The 22,512-nt window shown below is 46.3% G+C and overlaps 1 protein-coding gene across 4 annotated transcripts in view; it reads left to right on the forward strand.

Annotated features, from left to right (window-relative positions):
• The window catches only part of TENM4 (teneurin transmembrane protein 4), a gene marked incomplete at its 5' end in the record, with an annotated part of 390,801 nt that overhangs the window by 228,220 nt on the left and 140,069 nt on the right, over window positions 1–22,512 (forward strand). For all 4 annotated transcript variants that reach the window (XM_082628863.1, XM_082628861.1, XM_082628860.1 and 1 more), the window contains 3 exons: window positions 11,845–11,946; window positions 13,911–14,105; window positions 21,730–21,930. In XM_082628863.1, the coding sequence (XP_082484989.1) occupies window positions 11,845–11,946; window positions 13,911–14,105; window positions 21,730–21,930 (498 nt within the window). The remainder of the gene's footprint in view (window positions 1–11,844; window positions 11,947–13,910; window positions 14,106–21,729; window positions 21,931–22,512) is intronic.

The following is a 22,512-nucleotide window of genomic DNA, read 5'->3' on the forward strand; positions in this document are numbered from 1 at the left end:
ATGGTGTGTGGCTATGGCAACAACGTACAGGCAGCACCCAAATAAGTGACGTCTGGAAGCGCTGCTCGGGGCTGGCGTCCTACGTTCAGATGCCTCCGGGACCCAGGCAGGTGGCAGCAATGTGGGAAGCTGCAGGTTGGGGCTGTAGACAACCACGGTATCTGGGCCTCTCCTAAATGAGAAGAGATTGCTGCCATGCTGGATCTTCCGATTTTTCAAGAAAAGCCACCATTCAGATTTTTCTATGAACTCTCCTTTTTGAAAAATTCTGGCAACTAATTCAAATTTTTTAAAACACTTTGCAAACAAAAGTGTCCTTAGGCCTCCGGTTTGTGATATCAACTCTAGATGCTAAGAAACAGCGGCCTTGTCGGTGGCCCGAAGAGACTCAATTTCAGGATGACAGCTCTGGCCTCCAGGTGCAGGACAGACTGACAGGGACGAGGCTGGAAACAGAAGTCCGCTTGGAGGGCTGATGCAGTGGTTCAGGCCAGAGGTGATGCCGACCAGACATTGCCATGTTCCAAGCCAAGGCCAGGCCACCATGGGCCTTTTTAATCTGCAGGTGTCTAGGTCATCTTTACATCATCCTTCTGTGCATTTTCAGACATGACATGCAAGGGGGATTGAGGGGTTGGTTTTCTATGTGCTTTGCAAGCAGCGTCAAGCTTGGTGACAAGCCTGGATAAAAGATTGGAGAATAATTAGCAGTCCCCCGCCCCCACCTCCTCAGAACCTTTTTCTGTTCCTCCATTGTCTGTCATCACAGAATAATTCAACACAAAGTGATGCTCATTAGATGGAACTTTCTAGCCAGCAGCCAAGTTGAGCTTTTAAAAAACTGAAGAAGAAAAAAAAAAAAAACACCAAAAAAACCCCAAAATTGATTTCTTAAATAATTTGTTCCAAAGACAGACTTGACGTGAAGTTGGCATAATATCAGCAGGTCACTTGGTGGAAGCAGCAAAGATGATTACTCTGGATCAGGCTCTCACCCGACCCCCATCTTGCCCAGGACTGCTTTGCATTTCAAAAAGCTGCCAATTCTTTAAGAGCTATTCAAACACTCCCTCCTGGAGGATCAAACCCTTCTCTTTGGAAGTGGTCCATGAATTCTTTTGCATTCTTGCATAATTTAGATCTTTCAGTCCCCTCTGGCTTGTTTTTATAAACCTGTGTGCAAAAATCTCAGCCTTTCTTCCAGACCAGTGGTTCTCAAGGTGGTACCCAGACCAAGGGCATGAACATCACCTGGGACCCAGACCTATTAAATCAGAAACTCTGGGGGTAGGGCCCAGCAATCCATGTTTTAACAAGCCTCTCAGGGGACTGACACAGGATAAAGTTTGGAAAAAACTATGCTAGGGACAGGAGCAAGCAAACATTTCCTGAGCACCTATCATATACCAGGTGTGTGTGTTTATACACACACACACACACACACAGTGTTTTTATTTAATCTGTACAAGTGTGTAAGACAAACGATTTTTTCATTCCACAGATGAGTAAACTGTGACTCAGATAGTGACTTTCTCTAAGTCTCACCCTTAGAAGTAACAGAGTTGACATTTAGTCCCAGACCTGCCTGACTCCAAAGGCTCCCTTGGAGCCTTTCTACTGCTCCTTGAGAACAAGGACCACACTTCGGGTCCTCCTGATGGCATCAGCACAGTGGAACTAACAGAGACTTGTTTGAATGAATTATCAGTGAACAAATGATGGAACAATATTATTGCCCAAGTAGGATACAATGTGAGGGGCAAGAGCCACATTTTGATATTTGAATGCTGGCACGTATGTTTTAAAACCAGAATTTCAATTAACAAAACCAAATTAGGTACCATTTGGAATTTCCTGGCCCTGGCAGGATCCTTGTGTCTTCCTCACTCTGTGACTTGAGGCAAAAGGAGTGGGATCAGCATGTTTTCTTTTTGGACTGGCAGTTGTGGTGTAGTCAAGGGATCCCTCAGTTAGGTGGGAGGAGAAATATAGATTTTAATACTAGGCCTGTCACGTGTTAGCTGCATGAACTTGAGCGAGTTCTCTGTGCCTTCGTGTTCCCATCTATAAAATGGGGAATAATAAAGAGCACCTTCCCTTCCTGCATACAGAGCTATTGTAAGGATCAAATAAAACTGTATGCAACTGTACGCAGAAATGCTTTAAAAATGTCATGTCCTGCACTTACCAGTTATCATCAAAGCCTGGTAACTATCAGGTAGAGCTGATAAGGTTCCAGGCAAATGGATGTGTCAGGGTACTTTCAGTTGCCAGAAGCGAAAACACACTCAGCCCACCTCAAGGAAAGGCAGGTGTGGTGGTGAAGTAGTTTCAAAAAGGTTCACAGGGCTTGGGACTAAAATACGCACTGAGAAGCCTCTGGGAGCCCAGTCTGCTCCCCAGTCCCCGTCATTCTCTTCTTCTCATGGGCTGTGTGACCTCATGCCTCTCTCTGAGCTCCCACTCCATTTACCTCTCCCAGCCAATAGGCCGGCTTCCTCTGCTCACTCAGGACTGCATCCTCTGAACGTGGGCTTCTACCTGGCCAGAAGAACCTCCCCAGCCCCTCTCTTTCCATCATGTCTCTTGGCTTCCACTCTTTTGACCGGCTGTCGCATTCCCTGGGCACATTTGATTTCAAATACTAGAGTAGGACTCTGATTGGCCCAGAGCCTCTGTGCACCAGGCCACGTCATAGAGCGCTGGGCAGCCTATGAAATGACTCTCCTTGAGTCCCAGTCCAATCAGCTGTGGCCGGTCATCTGGTCTACCTGTGCCTACTGCTTAGGCAGGAACTGTGGGCAGAGCATCGCTCCTCAGAAGGAGCTGTGGGTGAAGGAAGGATACATCTATAAAGGAAGGAAAAGTGTATCCAAGCATGAGAGCATGTACGTCTCCTTGGAAGGCCCTTATGCTCTTGAACAGCATGGCACTGGGCAGTCTCATCACCACTTGCTGTGTGTCTCAGTGGCCTCCCTGGCATATGCTCACGGAGCATGGCCGCAGACTACGCATGTGCAGAGTTCTCTGGGAAAGGCAGCAGAGCCAACTGTGGAGACTCCGGCATCTGTGAAAGCTGCTGCCAACAGCCCCGGGGAGAGAGGTAGGAGCTCTTAGCCAGAAGCAGCCAGTGAGGCACCTGCTCTGTATTCCCATCCCTGTGCCCTTGGCCTCAGTGACTTGCTGGAGGCCCCTCTCACACAGTAGATTATAATGTGAGGCCAGTTATCTGAGGACACAGAGAGAGGGTTAAAAAGTTGGAGTCTGCCCTTAAAGAAGCAAACTTCCTTTCTCTCCCTCAGGCCATAAACATCATGATGACTTATTTTCTCATCTTTCTCATGTTAGTATAGTTTTCTAAGTAGTGACAGTTTTATCTGATTCATTAGATCACAGGATCGTAGACCTGAAAGATTATCCAAGTCATCCACTGCACCGGAAAACTTCCTGAGCCAGAGGAAATGCTCAATAAATGTTTGCTGAATAAATTTAATGAATTTTGTAGATGAAAAGAAAGTTCCTGAGAGAAAAAGGGGACATGGCTAAGGTTACCTCAGAAGGTAGTCGCAGGAGTAGGATGAGAACCCAAGTTTCTTATTCTTTTTTTATTACTGAAGTATAGTTGATTTACAGTGTTGTGTTAGTTTCAAGTGTACAGCAAAGCGATTCAGTTATATATGTGTGTGTATATACATGTATATATATTCTTCAGATTATTTTCCATTATAGGTTATTACAAGATACTGAATGTAGTTCTCTGTGCTATACAGTAGGTCCTTATTGTTTATCTATTTTATATATAGTAGTTTGTATCTGCTAATCTCAAACTTGTAATTTATCCCTCCTCCCCCTTCCCCTTTGGTAACCAGTAATTTGTTTTCTATGTCTGTGAGTCTATTTCTTTTTTAAAAAATTTTTATTGGAGTATAGTTGATTTACAATGTTGTGTTAGCTTCTGCTGTACAGCAAAGTGAATCAGTTGTACATATACATATATCTACTCTTTTTTAGATTCTTTTCCCATATAGGTCATTACAGAGTATTACAGAGAAGAGTTCCCTGTGCTATACAGTAGGTCCTTATTACTTATCTATTCTATATATAATAGTGTGTATATGTCAATCCCAATCTCCCAATTTATTCCTCCTCCCTTTCCCCCCTGGTAACCATAAGTTTGTTTTCTACATCTGTGACCATTTCTGTTTTGTAAATAAGTTCATTTGTACCAATTTTTTAGATTCCACATGTAAGCAATATCATATTATATTATATTTGTCTTTCTCACTGTCTGACTTCACTCACTATGACAAGCTCTAGGTCCATGCATGTTGCTGCAAATGGCATTATTTCATTCTTTTTTATGGCTGAGTAATATTCCATTGTATATATATACCACATCTTTATCCATTCCTCTGTCAATGGACATTTAGGTTGCTTCCACGTATGAGTCTATTTCTGTTTTGTAAGTAAAGAACCCAAGTTTCTTGATCCAATCCAGGCATGTTCCCTTACACTGTGACTCATAGCACTTGAGATTTCAGATTTGGAAGATGCTATACTGTCTATCTTTAATCTCCCTACAATATCCCAGTCATTAATTTGCCCTCTCCTGCAGTACATCAGTGACTGAAAATATATGACCTTATAGCTCACATAGCCTGTTCATTTGGCCATTCAACTAACATTCATTTAAGACCTGCTTTGAGTCAAGGATGACTGTTTACTAGAGATTCAGAGATGAATAACACATTTCCTTCCCTCATGAAGTTTACAATATTTAGATAGATACATACACATCAACAGAAGATAACCCAACATAGTAAGTGGTATTCTTCTCTTACAAAATTCTTTCAAACCAACTCCATTGCCCAAGGACTATAGTCCTTGCTCATTGGACCTAAGTCAAGTTATTAGGGCCACAAAACAAAAGTCTAATCCTTATTTCCCATAATAGCCCTTTAGTTATTTTTAAGCAGGGTTCATACTCCCTTAGTAAGCTAAATTCACAATTCTCTCAAGAATTCTGTATTTGCAATGTGATTTCAAGTTCTCTTAACCATCCGGTTGCTCTTCAATGAACATGCTCCAGTTTATCTTATTGGGCTCTTAAATGTGCCTCCCAGATATGAACAGCTGAGCTCCAAATACGGTCTGAGAGTGCAATGCAAAGTTGAACTTCCTGTCACTCCCTGCATTCTTCTAGACATTGCACATCTAAAAATATAGGACAAGGAAACAACAGCTTTGTTGGCCACCAGCTGTTCTCTTGAGTCTGACTGTTGTGCCATGCCCATGACCCTGACCCCTTTCCTGCATTTCCCCCTTGCACTCCTGCTCAGCTTCTCAATACAACAAACATTACTTTGCGTGTCACACTCACCAGCCTCTTTGGAGAACCAGACATAATGCATGTCTTCAAGGAGCTCACAGTCTCATTGGTGAAATTTGGTTTGCCCCCAAAGAAATAATTAACAAAGAACCAAGACTAAATATAATCAAGGGAACAATCCTTTTCTTAGATCCCTCCTTGGAGCTGCTCTTAATGGTGGTTGGTAGACTTCTGGGTAGGACTGAAAAGAGATCTCCCGGTTCAAATGCCAGTGCAGAACTATCTTCAAGCCCAGGCTGTCAGAGGCTTTGTCAGATTTTTGTCATTGCATTGACCTAGACTGTTGCAGACTGAAGGCCTTTGAATTCCATCACCTGCAAAGAAAGCTGGGGCACCTACAGACTGACGCCTCATAGGCCATAGAACAGCTTTCCAGCACCTGCACCTGCCCAGTGCCAATCTGGAGTGCACGGGGGGAAAAGTTCATTCAGATGTTGGCATGAGCTGGCCTGTGTTTGGGCTTCTGGGAGACAACAGGTTTAATTTGCTTTGACAGTGCTTTTCCTCAGGAGGAAATTTACCCAAATACCCTGCCTTCATCACATTCAGCACATTGCTTGTTTTCTTTCCTGTTTTTACTGTGGAGAGTTTCTGTGTGTTTCATGTGTGTATGTGTGTTTACCCCCAATAACCCATATTGCCTTGTTTGGATTCATTAGACCAAGTTAGTGTGTTGTTTTGGTTCACAAACGGAAAGCATGTGTGACCTTCCTTAAAACCAAAATACCAACTCTGCCAAGTCCTGGGCAAACCTCTTTACATGCACAGTGTAGCGCTATTTGCCTTCAGAATAACCCTCTGAGGTGGGTGCTATTATTAACCCCATTTCACAGATGAAGAAACTGATGTTTAGAGATGCCTTGTCCATAGGGCTCATAGCTAGTATGGGACTGGATCCCATATTTTGGTCCAGGCCATATACCACAAACTTTGGCTTCAGATAGAACTTGGTTCACCTACCAGATTCACCCTTATAGCTGTGTGACCTTGAGAAACTGACTTCAGCTCTCAGTCTCCATCTGAGACTGAAATGGTGGCAAAAGTACCTAATTCTCGTAATTATAAGGAATGCATTAGAATACATGATAGACCTTTCACAGTTCCATTTGAGGGAATGAAAGGGTCTCTGTTAGAGTAACCGTGGAATTAACACCCAGCTGTGCTGTCTAGTTTGTTTCTCTCTCTTCTTTTGGTTGTCAACAACAAATGCAGCCCCTGCTTTAGGATCAAAGGGGATGTAATAGATGTAACCTAGGGTATAAATTTCACCAGCTGTAGACAAGACGATGTATCCAATCATCCAACTGGCTGTTCTGGAGTCCATGTTCCTTCCTTCTTGCCTGAAGCATTAGCATCCATCCTCCTAAAGAAAAGCCAAAAGGGGGCATCAAAGAGTGCATCTCTCTTGGGCAACAGGTAGACCTTGGCTCTTTAAACAAGTACCTCCAAAGAGTTGCCAACATCCACTTTTAAAGCTTAAGGAGAGACAAGAGAAGCAGAGGAAGGAGCTGTAGGTAGCAAGCGCAGGCTTTTATTAGCTAGGACACATCACAGGCGAGTGATACATGGAGGAGGTGCTGGGGGAGCAGAAAAGAGAGACAAGGATGGCTAGTGGGCTCTCACCTCACTCACAACTGGTTCCTTCTGTCTTTGGTGCTGGAATTCAACCTCAGGCTCAATCACTGCAAAGGTTTGCCTGCTCAGAGCAGGGCATGAAGCAGGTGTGTCCACACCACAGTGAACTAATAAAGGAGAAAAGCCTCCTCTCCCCTTCTTGTATAACTGCCCCTGTGAAACTGGAGTCCAGTAGACAATTACGCTGCCCAGTAGTCCTCCTCCAGGCAGGATTTCCCTCTGTGGTCTCTCCTTGTTTCCTGCAAAAACGAGGCTCCGGGATTTCAAATAAGAAAAGCAGAAGGTGGCAAATGAAGGCAGGCTTTCCCAGGCATCAGCCCTAGACTCAGGAGGACATACTTACCAACTGTGATCATCTTTCACCTTGACGTGGCGTTGCTAATGATTTGTCTCTGGAAAAGCGTGGTGAGCAGACAAAATGAGGCACTGCTGTGGTTTCACCAAAGGCCTCTATAGTTTCCCGTCTCCCATGTTTTCTCCAGGAAGGACCATTGTTGTCTTTTCTTCCTTCTGCAGATGCCCCTTTGTATTTCGAGCAATGTTTTGGTCAACATCCAGAGAACACGCCCACTCAGAACACATGTCCAGAGAATGAGCTCAGGAAACATTTAAATTCTGCATTCCAATATTGATGGAAGAAAAAACAAGTTCCTGAAAATCACATTTCCTAGCAGAACACACTGTTGTGATAGAAAAGCAAAAGCTGGGGGGGAAAGGCCCCTGTTTTCTACCATACCATGCACCCAGTTATGAAAATCAGTTATTTACAGGCAGCTGAATTTTTCATTCAGATCTGAGCAGATCTAAGGTACACCTTGTACTACATGAAGGCAGCTGCAGTGTGAACATGAGCAAAGCAGGAAGGAACTGTAGGGGGAAGAAACTCACCAGACACTAATTGAAAACATAACAGGTTTATGCAATAAAGTTCACACTTCTCCCAAGCTAGTGAGTGTCACTTCTGTACTAGCATTTAGCATAGAGATATCTGGTCAGTGGAGACTCATTATTTGTAGGATTCCAAGTGGACCCCAAGTAGTTGAAATCCTTCCAAGTGGAAGAAAAACTATATACAAAAACATTTCATCAAAAAAGAAATATTCTCCAAATGTCTCTACTTCCATGTTGCTGTCGTAAAATTATTCCATATCTCCTAAAACTTCTGCCTTCTGACACCAGCAGCCTGGGGCAAGTTTTGTAGCAAACAGGCTTCTATTCTGTCAGATTCAGCAACCAACATGATACTCAGTCACAGAAAATATACTTGCCTTACTTTTTCACTAGGAAGACTTTTTGAATTAACAGGTTTGTGTCTTACAGACTTCATAAATCAAAATCTAGAAAGTGTGTGACAGTTATCTGCAACTGATCCTATTAAAAGCACAGCTGGGGGCTTCCCTGGTGGCGCAGTGGTTGAGAGTCCGCCTGATGATGCAGGGGATACGGGTTCGTGCCCCGGTCTGGGAAGATCCCACATGCCGCGGAGCGGCTAGGCCCGTGAGCCATGGCCGCTGAGCCTGTGCGTCCGGAGCCTGTGCTCCGCAACGGGAGAGGCCACAACAGTGAGAGGCCTGCGTACAGCAAAAAAAAAAAAAAAAAAAAAAGCACAGCTGGAAATTATGGTACTTGTATGAGGAGATATATTTTATACCACTGGGTTTGAGAAGGCCTAGACCATAGTATTTTAGGTCTGGGAGGGATCTCTGAGAACATCTAGCCAAATTCTTCCAGGGACAGCAGCAAACATTTACTGAGACCCTTCTTTGGATACCGGGGCAAATGGGTAAGTGAGTATACTCGGTTTCTGTCCTCAAGGATGTCCTGTCCTCAAACAGTCAACAATGTTGCCTATCTGGTGCTTTAATATGGGTGATGGAAAAAGTCCCAGGAGTATCTTAGCCTGTTTAAGAAATGAGGAAGTCTTGTCAGAGGAGGTGACATTTGAGGAAGCAGGTGCAGGAAGATCGAGTGCTGTGGCCAAGGTCCCAGAGCCCTTCAGTAGCAGAACAAGAGCTGGAAGCAGGCCTTCTGCCTCTCTGTCCTGCACTCCTTCTGCAAGACTGCAGGTAGAACCCACCCTCCATTTGTACCATTAGCCAGTAGCCTAAAGAGAAAATAATCTTGCCTTAAACTTTACTCAGAATTCTTATTTTTAAAAGAATATTCAAAAGGAAACGTCCGAAGTTATTCTCTATAAACAGTGTTTCGTAAGCCACTCCTAACATAGAGGCTTTAGGGACTTAAAGGCCTATGGATTCTCCCAGGCAAAGCCAATGGAGAGCAGAGATGCTCAGGGCCCTGGCTCGTGAGCCTCGCTCTGCCAGGTCCCAGACAGCGTCAGACTCCCTGAAATGAGAACACAGGCTAACTAGGCCCTCTTGTTCTTAACTCTCTGTTAGTGTCGTATGCTGCTCAGGTTAGCAGGGGAACAGCGAGCGAGGGGAATTTTCCACCCGCTCACAAAAGGAAGCATACATTTGAGCCCTTTTCCTAAATGTTTTCAGTCTTTTCCAAGTTGATAAGGGCAGACAACTGGGAAAAGACCTTTTTGGGAAATGCACCATGCTGTGAGCACCTCAACATGCCCCCACCTTTCCCCCATCTATCCATACTCAAGCCATTTTTCAAGCTCACCTCCTCCAAGAAGCCTTCCCTCTGCTAGTTTTACCCCATATCAGCCACCATTGCATTGCCCCTAAGTGGTTTCCTGGATTTAAGGCTTGATGCCCTGTCAGGACACCTTTTGTGCAAGATGCTCATAGAATTTTAGAATAGGAAGCAGTCCTGGGAATCATCTGTGCTATCACCTTCATTTCACATATGAGGAAGGTGAGACCCAGAGAGGGGAAGGAAGTTGCTTTAGGTCACCCAGCATGATTCTAGAAGAATGGGCCCCAGAACCAGGTCTCCTTACCACACCCCGTGCTGCTGCCTGGGTGACAGCTGTTATCCCAGTCTCCCAGTTAAGCCACAACTTTCCTGTAGGTAAGACTCATGTCTCATATGGTGACATCTCATTTAACAGAGGTCTTAGTCTTGGCTTCATGAATTAACACTTGGGAGCTAAGACAACAGGTTGAATCTTTACCTCTGCCCCACCGCACTAACCTTTTCTCTGCTTTCACTTGACTCTGCTGACTCTCTCGGAGACCTTGGGTGAGTCACTGCCCTCCCTATGGGTCTCAGTTTCCTTCTCTATTAAATGAGATTATTAGACTAGGTGGTCTCTTCAATCCCTTCAAGCTCTGAAAGTCCTAGAATTTGCTACCTTCCAACTGGTCCTTTGCTGTCTTCAGGACTGGCCTCACTGGCCTACACATCTGCCTTGTTCATCCCTGGCTTCTGCTGAAGAGTAAGTTTCTTTAAGGCCCAGGTAGCATAGCATCATTGAAGAAGACCAGGGTTGGAGTCCAAAGGCCTGGGTTCAGATGTGGCGTCCATGACTTAGTATCTCCAGGGCCTTCAGCAAGTCACTTCATCTCTCTATCAGCCTCCTCATTTTGTCGTTTCTTTGTTGTTTGTAAAATAGGAATATTGATACATGCTTGACGGTTTCGTGACAGTGAACTGAAATAACCTTTGTGGAAATACATGGAACAAAGAAGGCATTCAAGATGTAGTGGCTTCTTCCTTTATTCCATGTCCAGCATTATTGAGAAATGAGCTGTTCCAAATAAAGACTTCCTGGATAACAGGTTTACTAACTGGAGCTACAAAACATTGATTAAGTTTTTACTAAAGTCTTTCTGAAATGAATCCTATATTTCCTTGGCATGTCACATAGACGATACTGAATGTACAATATTAGGAAGAATTAGAGAAAGTAGCATCCCTGCAGAAGGTGGACACTGATTACTGACGCTGGGGATGCAGGTACAGCAAAGGGAATGTGAAGGAAAACTCTGACGCATTTTGAAAGAGCTTGGATTTTTTCATTTCAGCCAATGGGAGGCCATTGAAGGGTTTTAAGGAAGAGAATGACAGGATCAGATTGTTTCAGGGAGATGGCTCAAGCTGCTGGGTGGTGAATGAATCAGGGGGAGAGGGGGAGAGGACTCTGAGAGGCCGGCCATGAGGCCGTTGTGTGAGCCCCGGTGAGAGATGCTGGGGCCTGGACTGATAGATGGAGAATCAGAAGTGAGAAGAGACAGATTTGCAAATCCCCAGTAGCTTTATGAAAAAATAAATTCATGGAGCATCAGCCCATTATGAGAAAAATGTAAAACATAGAAGAGTGTCAAGAAGACCACAAGAGGGCTTCCCTGGTGGCGCAGCAGTTGAGAGTCCGCCTGCCGACGCAGGGGACACAGGTTCATGCCCCCGTCCAGGAAGATCCCACATGCCGCGGAGCAGCTGGGCCTGTGAGCCATGGCCAATGAGCCTGCGTGTCCGGAGCCTGTGCTCCGCAACGGGAGAGGCCACAACAGTGAGAGGCCCATGTACCACAAAAAAAAAAAAAAAAAAAAGAAGACCACAAGAATCACCCCATAACCCAGCCTCCAAAGATAACCACTAATGGGTTAAACTATTTTCTCCCAATGTTTGTAGCCGAAAAATTTCTACTGCATTTGTAGATACAAAGTTGATTTATAAAAAATTGGTTTAGGCACACATTTTCCCAAACACGTCTCTTAACATCAGTTGAGATGTACCTCAGTAAGAGTCAGTATATCATTTTTAACTTTATTGATTCCTTTCCCTGACTGGGCCAGAAGCACTCAAATGTGTGGGTCCTAGTTAACCTGAGGCTGGATTCCCAGGCCCTCTGTTTGGGTAAAGAAGCTTCCGTCTGCAACTCTTGTTTCTCTTTTCTCCCACAGAATCTGTGGATAACTGCCCCAGCAACTGCTACGGCAATGGCGACTGCATCTCTGGGACCTGCCATTGCTTTCTGGGCTTCCTGGGCCCTGACTGCGGTCGAGGTGAGAACCCCGCTTGTGGGCTTACAAGGTCCACCCTGCGGCCCCGTGGGCAGTTGAGGTCCCACTTCTCCGGGCAAGCGCAGAAATCCAGGCCAGCTCCTGCCTCCTGTGAGAAGGGCTCCCAAGAGCCAGTCCTCCGAAGCCCTGAGAGGGAGGTCCGCTGGCAGAGCCCTGGCTGACCCAGACGTGTTATCCATGGGTGCATGACTGGGGAGGTCAGGAAGGAAAGGCAGCCACGGGGAACCCCATGTCCATTGTGGGAACAAGAGAAGTGGCCATGGGGGTTCTTTTAAAAAGTAGATTTCCCCTTGGGGGACTGATCAGCCTTTGCCAAGCATCTTTGACGTTTGTCTTCAGCGAGCGTGGTTTGTCTCTGACGTCGTGGAAGGGCCTGAGTTGCTGCTCCAGTTGCTACTGTGTAACAGTGCAGGCAGAGTCTTGGCTGAGGCCACCAAGGGGAGGGACTGGGAGGTGAGGCTGCCCTTCTCCACGCAGGACACTAACGTGGCCTCCTGTGCGGGCGCGTACGATGCTAATGATCACCACGACAGGGAGAGTTTAAAGGCTGCCTGTGATCTGCCTGTGCGTTTGGCCTTCATTTCTGTCCTGGAAGAATTAACAAGGAAAATGCCAAAGCAGATCTGTACTCCCGAGAATTGGGCACTCCTCTTGGGGAAACTAAAATGGCCCTTTCCTTTGGTTTCTGCACCTCTTCCCTCATCCAACAGGCATTTGCTTAGTGCCCTTTAGGGCTTGGTCCTGTGCTGGACACTGAGGTTACAACACTGAGCAAGACCCAAGCCCAGGACCTCTCAGTCTGGGAGACAGACAGGGAAATAGACGATGACAAAGCAGTCAGTGATAAGTGAAGTACACCTAGAGCAAGGTTAGACGCGGGGAACGTCTATCAGCATGAAAGGGTCTTTGCTTGGATGGAATGAGGACCAGTAAAGTCTCCCCAGGTGAGGTGACACTGGAACTAAGTCGAGATACTTGAATCGTTCATTGGTGGAAGGCAGAGATGGTTTTCCAGGCCGAGGAAACAGCGCCCTCCAAACACCATGCCGTGGTGCTGCTATGGGGATTCTGCTTATTCTTCCTAACGTGAAATAGACTCAGCGTGAGACGGCAGAGCCAGCGGCCTTGAGGAAGCACAGTGATTACCTGCTGAGTGTTTTAAAAAGGGAAAAAGCCGGGTGGGAGCAGGGGGAAGGTGGTGCAGAGAGAAGAGTCATGCCTTCCAACAAGAATTAGTGTCTCATCCCATATGCACTTAAAGTTAAGAGTCATGTATAAAGCAGCCTTATGTATCTCAGTAAGGCTGATAGGTACTTACAGCACAGTGCAATGTAATTTATTTTTATATAGTTTCCTTCATACAGATGATCACAAAACCCTTTACGCTAAGTGGCAAAATGGAAAGATAATACTTTAAAGAGCCAAGTTGGGCTCAGCTATTCTCTTATGGGGGCAGCAGCGTGTGGGGCTTGAGTGGAGACCTGAAAGGCAAGGAAAGCTGAGATTGGCTGGGTTAAAGATGAGAGTAAGTGGTCCTGCACGCGAGGAATGGGGAAGCAAAATGCGGCGCTACTAGGAGGAGAGTGCTGGAGGAGGGATGCGGGGAGGGCAGGAGGCCCAGCTGTCTTTTCCAGTGAGCCCAAGGACCAGACTGAAGCCTCCTATCTGAGGATGATGGTGACCACCGTGCAGCACCAGTAATATGAGGGGGACGGGGGGGAAGCCACGTTCAGTGGGCACCAACTGCGCCAGGCCCTGCACTGTACACCTTCACCTACAATTCCTGATGTGTTTTAACTGGAATGAAATAAAGCAAGAGAAGCCAACAGATGGACACACATGGGAATTGTGGCAAAGCAGCTGAAGCCCAGGAGAGAAAGGGACCGAGGCCAGATGGGGTACGTGGGGCGTGGACTCATGCCAGGCTTCCCGCGCTGTCTCTGCAGCCTCCTGCCCCGTGCTCTGCAGTGGGAACGGCCAGTACATGAAGGGCAGGTGCCTGTGCCACAGCGGCTGGAAGGGCGCCGAGTGCGACGTGCCCACCAACCAGTGCATCGACGTGGCCTGCAGTAACCACGGCACCTGCATCATGGGCACCTGCATCTGCAACCCCGGCTACAAGGGCGAGAACTGCGAGGAAGGTAAGACCTGCGGGCAAGCAGCTCGGCACCTCGCTGTGAGATAGAGGCCAGCAGGCAGGGCCACGAGGGCATCCAGGGAGCAGAGGGAGCCTCCTGAGCGGCCCTGTGACCCCCCACCCCCAAGCCAGGACGCCTTCGGCAACAGTCACTAACCTAAAGGGAGAAGACAGACGAATTAGGGTCCTGCTCAGCGAGGGGAAGAGAAGTGCGTGTATTGAGCATTTACTGTATGCAAGCCTCTGTGCTAAAAGCCTGGTGTCATTTAGCTTCAAACCCCAGCAGGGGAGGGTAATCATCTCCATTTTATAGTTGAGGAAACTGAGACTCAGGGAGTCAAATGACTTGCCCAAGGTCCCATGGCTGGTAGACGGCAGAGCCAGGTTGGAGCCCAGCCTTTCTGACTCCGTAGCCTGAGCTCTTTCTCCTCCCCTTTCATTTCCTCTGCCATCCATTTCTGAAGTGTGAGTCTGTTGTAGACCTCCATACGCTGCCTTCCACAGTCTCAGTCCTGTGTTTGTGTGTGTGTGTGTGTGTGTGTGTTCATGTTTGTGGCTCTCATAAACGTGCCTCCCTCCTTCATAAAGTAAACATATGCCTGTGCAGATCGAGGCTAGGAAGTGAACTGCTGACTTAAGGGTGACATCAGTTCTTCCCGAGAAAACCTAACCAGGTGAGATAAGTAAATACTTCCATCTCACAAAGAACCTGAGGCCCAGGAAAGGGCAGCGACACGCCCGTAGTCACAGCGCTAACTGATGGCAGGGCTGGAATTCAATCCGGGTCTTCTCACCTCAGACGTGGTAGTCTTTGCTCCCGACCACGTGGGATTTCCCGATGAAAGGAGGGGTCTTCTCACAAGCCATAGACAGTAGCCATGGGGAGTGCACACTCTGGAATCAGATGTAGGCCACTCACTAGCCTCAGTTGCCTCATGTGTAAAATGCTAATTCCTTCCTCAGAGGGTCGTCGTGAGGACTAGATTAAATGACCCACGTGAAGCACGTAGCTCAGTGTCTGACACATAGGAAATGCTCCAAAAATGTTAGCTCTTATATCATTAGCATTATTCTGGGGACTGTTGAAGCACATTTCTTGTTTCACCCCACTCACTGTATCCAAGGTCTTTTGAAATGGATGGACTTTGAAACTGATGGGCGGTGTTAGTAGTCATTACCCCCCACTGTCCACCGTCTAGGGCCCTGGCACCTTCTCCAGCGGGTGGAAGAGGCTCCAAGGAGAGCTAGTCTTCTAACCCACTGGGGATTTAATGAGTATCCCCTCCTCAAGGCATCATTTCCCCTAAAACATGAGAGAATATAATGGGCCCATTTTAAAAGGGTGGGGAATGGGAAGGGATTAGTGTCTGGAAAGCATCCATCACCTCTCAGAGACAGACTGTCTCTAAACCACGAGTGTGGCTGGAGGTCCTGATTCAGACCTATTAACTTTGATGCGGATTACTTCGGGCTGTCTGAGCTCAACAAGGAGCCGGGCCCCTGAACAAAGGAACTTGGCTTTCTCATGCTGACAATGGTGACCTTCCTCTGCTTTCCCTTTTCATTTAGTCACTTGAGGTGAAGACCCTCTGAAGGAAAGAAAAACAAAGAGGAGATTCCTCCTGAAACAGTGGGGCTGTCCCACTCCCCAGCCCCACCATGCCGTGGGGGCCAAGGAGGGGAAGCTGTCCTTCTCCTGATCAGCCGGTGCCTCAGAGTGCAAGGTCATTTACAGAGAGAAAGAGAGAAGCTGTTTAGCAATTTGATTTACATTATTATTTGAAAAGAAATGTTTTCACTCCTGCCTTCTTTCCCGAGAAGGGCCATCTGGTACTGATTTCTCTTATTATTTCTGTTTCTCTGGTGAAGCATCCTTGCACAGTCCTTGTGTTTATAGTGGGTTTTGCTTGGGCCTTCATCCTCTCCCCTCTCCTCCCTTCCATTCCCTCTCAGTTCTGTTCTAACAGGTTTCACTGTGTTTATAAAACACCAGCTAACAAGCTTACGTTTTTCTCTCTCTCCCTCTTCCTTCTTCTGAAGTTTATTGCTCCCTGTTTTTATTTTTTTTTAACATCTTTATTGGAGTATAATTGCTTTACAGTGGTGTGTTAGTTTCTGCTTTATAACAAAGTGAATCAGTTATACATATACATATGTTCCCATATCTCCTCCCTCTTGCGTCTCCCTCCCTCCCACCCTCCCTATCCCACCCCTCTAGGTGGTCACAAAGCACTGAGCTGATCTCCCTGTGCTATGCGGCTGCTTCCCACTAGCTATCTACCTTACGTTTGGTAGTGTATATATGTCCATGCCACTCTCTCACTTCATCCCAGCTTACCCTTCCCCCTCCCCATATCCTCAAGTCCATTCTCTAGTAGGTCTGTGTCTTTATTCCTGTCTTACCCCTAGGTTCTTCATGACATTTTTTTTCTTAGAGTCCATATATATGTGTTAGCATACGGTATTTATTTTTCTCCTTCTGACTTACTTCACTCTGTATGACAGACTCTAGGTCCATCCACCTCACTACAAATAACCCAATTTCGTTTCTTTTTATGGATGAGTAATATTCCATTGTATATATGTTCCACATCTTCTTTATCCATTCATCTGTCGATGGACACTTAGGTTGCTTCCATGTCCTGGCTATTGTAAATAGAGCTGCAGTGAACATTTTGGTACATGACTCTTTTTGAATTATGGTTTTCTCAGGGTATATGCCCAGTAGTGGGATTGCTGGGTCATATGGTAGTTCTATTTGTACTTTTTTAAGGAACCTCCATACTGTTCTCCATAGTGGCTGTATCAATTTACATTCCCACCAACAATGCAAGAGTGTTCCCTTTTCTCCACACCCTCTCCAGCATTTATTGTTTCTAGATTTTTTGATGATGGCCATTCTGACCGGTGTGAGATGATATCTCATCTTTGATAAAGGAGGCAAGAATATACAGAGGAGAAAAGACAGCCTCTTCAATAAGTGGTGCTGGGAAAACTGGACAGCTACATGTAAAAGAATGAAATTAGGATACTCCCTAACACCATGCACAAAAATAAACTCAAAATGGATTAAAGACCTAAATGTAAATCCAGACACTATCAAACTCTTAGAGGAAAACATAGGCAGAACGCTCTATGACATAAATCACAGCAAGATCCTTTTTGACCCACCTCCTAGAGAAATGGAAATAAAAACAGAAATAAACAAATGGGACCTAATGAAACTTAAAAGCTTTTGCACAGCAAAGGAAACCATAAACAAGACAAAAAGACAACCCTCAGAATGGGAGAAAATATTTGCAAACGAAGCAACTGACAAAGGATTAATCTCCAAAATGTACAAGCAGCTCAGGCAGCTCAATAACAAAGAAACAAACAACCCAATCCAAAAATGGGCAGAAGACCTAAATAGACATTTCTCCAAAGGAGATACACAGATGGCCAACAAACACATGAAAGAATGCTCAACATCATTAATCATTAGAGAAATGCAAATCAAAACTGCCCCCTGTTTTTTAAAGCCTGAACCGCTCCTCCGGCAGGACGCTTAGAGGGAGCTGGGGGAGGGGCAGAGGGGCCCACCTAAGCCTTTTGCAGTGAAAAGTGAGCCGCTATTGTGGGTCCTGAAGCACGTCCGATGGCCTGTGTGGTCACCGAAGCGTGGAACATTTGGGGAAAAGAGATGTGTTTGCAGCCTGGCCACGCAGGCCCCATCATTTCATTAATGGGCCAAGCGTCTGCCAGAAATTTCGGCTTGAACGGCAGGGTCTGCACAGGAAAAAAAAAATGTAACTGCTTGGCACCTCTTCTAAGAAGAAACTGAGTTAGACTGTCTTCTACCCATAGTTGAGCCCACCTCCCTGCCAGCTTCCCCTGTATGCCTTCAGCTCCCCGACCCCCGGCCCGCCGATCTTCCCACGTTATACACAACTCCCTGCAAAATAAATATTGTTAGGGAAACTAACCCAGTGTGAGGGAAAGAGACCATTTTAATCGCACCCTAGGGTTCCAGTCTCCCCAGAGGCCCCAGAAGGGGAAGGCAGATGCACCATCTGTGTGGGACCTCTTGGGCAGAGGGCCCTGTGGCATAGGTGATGGCCCTAGGTTTGGGAACAGCAGGGACAGCATTCTGGCAGGAATCTCAGCCAGTTCAGCCAAGGTTTGCTAGACCGCCCGAAGTTGCAGTCCTCTTTAAAACTCCCTTTGCACTCCACACTTGCTTTGTCAAGTTGACCTTCCGAAGTGATGGTTAATTGATGATGAATTGCGTGGAAGTAGCCTCTCATCTGTTCTTTCTGCTCTTTCTTCCCTGCCTGGACCAGCTTCTGAGAGCATCGGATTCACTTTGCTGGTTCCTGGGTCCCTATCAGACTTACTGTGTCTGAGGAACAAGACTGTGACGCTGAGGGCCTCTTGATAAACTTGCCACCCTCCAGCTTGCTCCACTAACAGTGCAGATTTTTCTTTTTTTTTTTTTTTTTTTTTGCGGTACGCAGGCCTCTCACTGTTGTGGCCTCTCCCACTGCGGAGCACAGGCTCCGGACGCGCAGGCCCAGCGGCCATGGCTCACGGGCCCAGCCGCTCCGCGGCATGTGGGACCTTCCGAGACCGGGGCACGAACCCGTGTCCCCTGCGTCGGCAGGCGGACTCTCAACCACTGCGCCACCAGGGAAGCCCCACAGTGCAGATTTATAGATTCAACCTCGAGGACAGCTCAAAGATAGCTTCAACCGCAAGCTGGGTCCAGGCACTCACTGAACGGGAAATACCTCTATAGGCCTCGGGATAGGAACTGCTGAGTTGTTTCCTGTCAAACTGGAAAACTCTCTGGATCTAGGGAATTATTATAGTAGGCTAATGGGCCAGAATAATCCTTCTGAGGTTCTGAGATCTGAGGTAGGTCATGAAAATTTATCACTATTATTATTTTTATCATGTTTAATTACCAGGAACTCCAACAGGTCATGTTTAAACCATTATTATTAAGTGCTGTCCAGAGACTGCAAGAAAAGAGATTCTTTGCCTTCATTTGGCTTTCTTAATTTCCCACTTTGCCCTGTTTCTTTCGTTGTGCTGTTTTCTTTTGATTTCTGTTTTTAACCATTCTGTGTGCTATGTCTGTATACATGTGCGCATTTATTTTGGAACCAGTAAGGTTGTAGAAGACACAGCAAGAGATCTATACCCGAGAAGAGTGCTTCAAATTTAAAGTCCTCCGCTTACCACTGTGTGATCTTGGGCAAGTTATTTAACCTCTGTGCTTCAGTTTCCTCATCTGTAAAATGAGGATAGTAATGGTATCTACCTCAGGGGTTGTTGTTAGGGTTAAATGAGATGATGCATACAGTAGGTTTAGTAGCAAGATATGGCATAGAAGAGGAACGAAATTAACCCTAAGATCATCGTTACTGTTGTTTTTGTCATTATGTTTTGATCAAATGGTTGCTCCTGACCTTTGATCTTCCTATTTATCATTGAAGTAATTACGTTGAACTCCTTTAAAAACCCAAATAGTGAAAGAGCTTTCTTAATGAGGTGACCCTCAAAATGAACAGCCTGTTCCCAGAATGATGCTTTTTGTAAAGTCTCTGCCCATTTGTGTCTGTGATTCTAACATACCCAGGCCGAGCTTCCCACTCTTTTGTGCAAAAGTCAAATACACTGGGCTATAAAATTTAATTGATACATAAAGTAAAATCACATCTGAATGATAAATGAGCTCTGACCACAGTCTGCCCAAGTCGTGCTACTGAATGTCCTGATAAAATAGACAGATAACTTCTTTGCAACAATTTACAGTTCATACTGTCCTTTCAAATTGTCAGTGTCGTTTGGTCCTCATAGCCACCTGAGAGGTAGTTAATTTGACCAGACCTGCTTTATAGATGGAAGCTCAGAGCAGGTATGTGACTTGACCGTGGTCATGGAACCATTACAGCTTGTCCCTTGACCCTTGAACTCAGGACCTCAGAGAGTCAAATGCTAAATTCTTTCCTCAGCAGCATACGGCTTCCTCCTGAGCCCTTACAAGGAGGAACCTGACTATATTCATAGCAGCTCCATCAACACTTAACAACAGCTGCACGTTGGGCCCCGTCAGGACTCCACTCTCCCCTTCCACTTGCAAGACGGATAGAATCCCCTCCCTCCCTACAATGATCTAGCAACCCTTTGGTTGAGTAGAGAACATGGACAAGCCCTTTGCTGATTCTGTCTCCTCTCTGCTGCCTTTCGCACTGTCTGCGTGCACTGGAGCCACATGCTAAGTTAGCTCTCAATGCGCTTCTTCTTTTTTCCGTGAAATGCTTTGCAGAAGATTAGAGGTCTCTGTTAACTTTTTGTAACCCCGTAACTAAAGCTTTGACTTAGGAAAACCAGCCCCAGGAACAGGAATATCGCTGGATTCAGAATCAGACAGACCTATCTTCAGAGTCCTCTCTGGCAGGGTTTAGCTCTGTGATCCCATATAAATTATTTACCTCTCTGAGCCTCAGTTTTCTCCTCTGTACCTCATTGGGTTATTGAGAAAACAATCTGGTGAAGTATATAAGATACTTCCTACTGTGTAAGCAGAGAGCAGGTAACCCACAATATTATTCTCCTCCCTCTTTCTGCGAGGTCTCTTGAGACCACCTTGACCTTGGGCCCTAAGAGCCCTGCTTGGGGGTTTGCTTGGCTGTGAGCTACAGCTTTGTAGTTCACCCCCCACTTGAGGAGAAGCTGAACACAGCCATTATATATAATTTTGAATAGGCATTGAAATGTTTGCCTGGAAACATTTCCAGACAAATGTGTGTCTGGAAAATGAGGTGTGAAAGTTTGTATCGTTCTCCAGAGTTTTGGGAAGATGGTAAAATCTAAGGGAATTTAAATGCAAAATAAGTTCTCATTTAAGTTAAGGAATCTCTTTATTTTATTATTATTATTATTTTTGCGGTACTTGGGCCTCTCACTGCTGTGGCCTCTACCGTTACGGAGCACAGGCTCCGGACGCGCAGGCTCAGCAGCCACGGCTCACGGGCCCAGCCGCTCCGCGGCATGTGGGATCTTCCCGGACCGGGGCATGAAGCCGTGTCCCCTGCATCGGCAGGTGGACTCTCCACCACTGCGCCACCAGGGAAGCCCGGAATCTCTTTATTTTAATCCCACATTCGCGGAAATAAAACTGCATTTACGAAGTGGTAAATACTAATAGTTTGTTCTCCAATGATGTTTCGAGCACCTCCCATGTCCTAGGGGGTTGGAGATACAGACATGAACAAAATAGTCTTGTCCTCCATTGATGCAGTTGTTACAGACATCTAGGATAGGCGCTGGCTGCTCTATACATATGTCTTACTATGTGCACCCCTCAAGTCAAGAGGTACAGATATGTATGCACGTTTTACAGGTGAGGGAGCTGAGACTTGAGAGATTCAACAGTCAACCACCGGATAGGGGTGGGAACCCAGGTCTACCGTTGCTAGAGTTATTCTCTTCACCTTACCAAGTGACCTCTCCACGGAAATCTGGGTCCTTCTCCCTGAGCATGTGAAGCTCCTCCACTACAAAGTATAGCAGTTTGCTTAAAGAAGCCTCACCCTTGCTCATCCGATACTTACCTCTGTTATCTCTCCTCTGTGTTGCAGTGGACTGCATGGACCCCACGTGTTCGGGCCGGGGGGTCTGCGTGAGAGGCGAGTGCCACTGCTCTGTGGGCTGGGGAGGCACCAACTGTGAGATGCCCAGGGCCACGTGCTTGGACCAGTGTTCGGGCCACGGAACCTTCCTCCCAGACACCGGGCTTTGCAGCTGTGACCCAAACTGGACTGGACACGACTGTTCTGTCGGTAAATGTGGGGAGAATAAGGGCACAGCTTAGATGGAGGGAGGAGGTTTCCACTGTGACGTGTACACCGTTCAGTCCTGTTCAGGGCCCTGACCCTGACCTTGGTCATGTAGCAGGGGGTTACCCATGGCTCTGAATGCTTTTCTTCTTCCCCTGAACTCCAGCCTTCAACACCTCTACTCTTAGAGGGGCAGAGGATTCACAAGTCCTATATTCATATCATGCCTTTCATGGTGGTGGCCTTGAGAGTCAAAACATCGCCTCTTAAACATGTTATTGATGATAGATGTGATTCATTGAATTCTCATCTCTCCCATTACCATGGCCATCCTAGAGGCAAGGCCATGGGGAACATTGTGCCTCCTTGAGCTCTGCAGGGATGGGCCTTTGGTTTTACCCATTCCCCAGAATGAAGTCCAAACTCAGTATGGTATTTAGGGTGCTCTATGATGTGGCCCTCACCCACCTTTCTGGCCAGATCATCTACGAGATGGTAAGTTCCATGAGGGTAGCAAACGTGTCTTATTCCACGTTCCCAGGACTCAGCATAGGCCTGCCCACAGCAGCTGCCCGATAAACTTTG

The sequence above is a fragment of the Mesoplodon mirus genome (assembly GCF_964341445.2).
Source record: "Mesoplodon mirus genome assembly, chromosome: 7".
NCBI lineage: Eukaryota > Metazoa > Chordata > Mammalia > Artiodactyla > Ziphiidae > Mesoplodon > Mesoplodon mirus.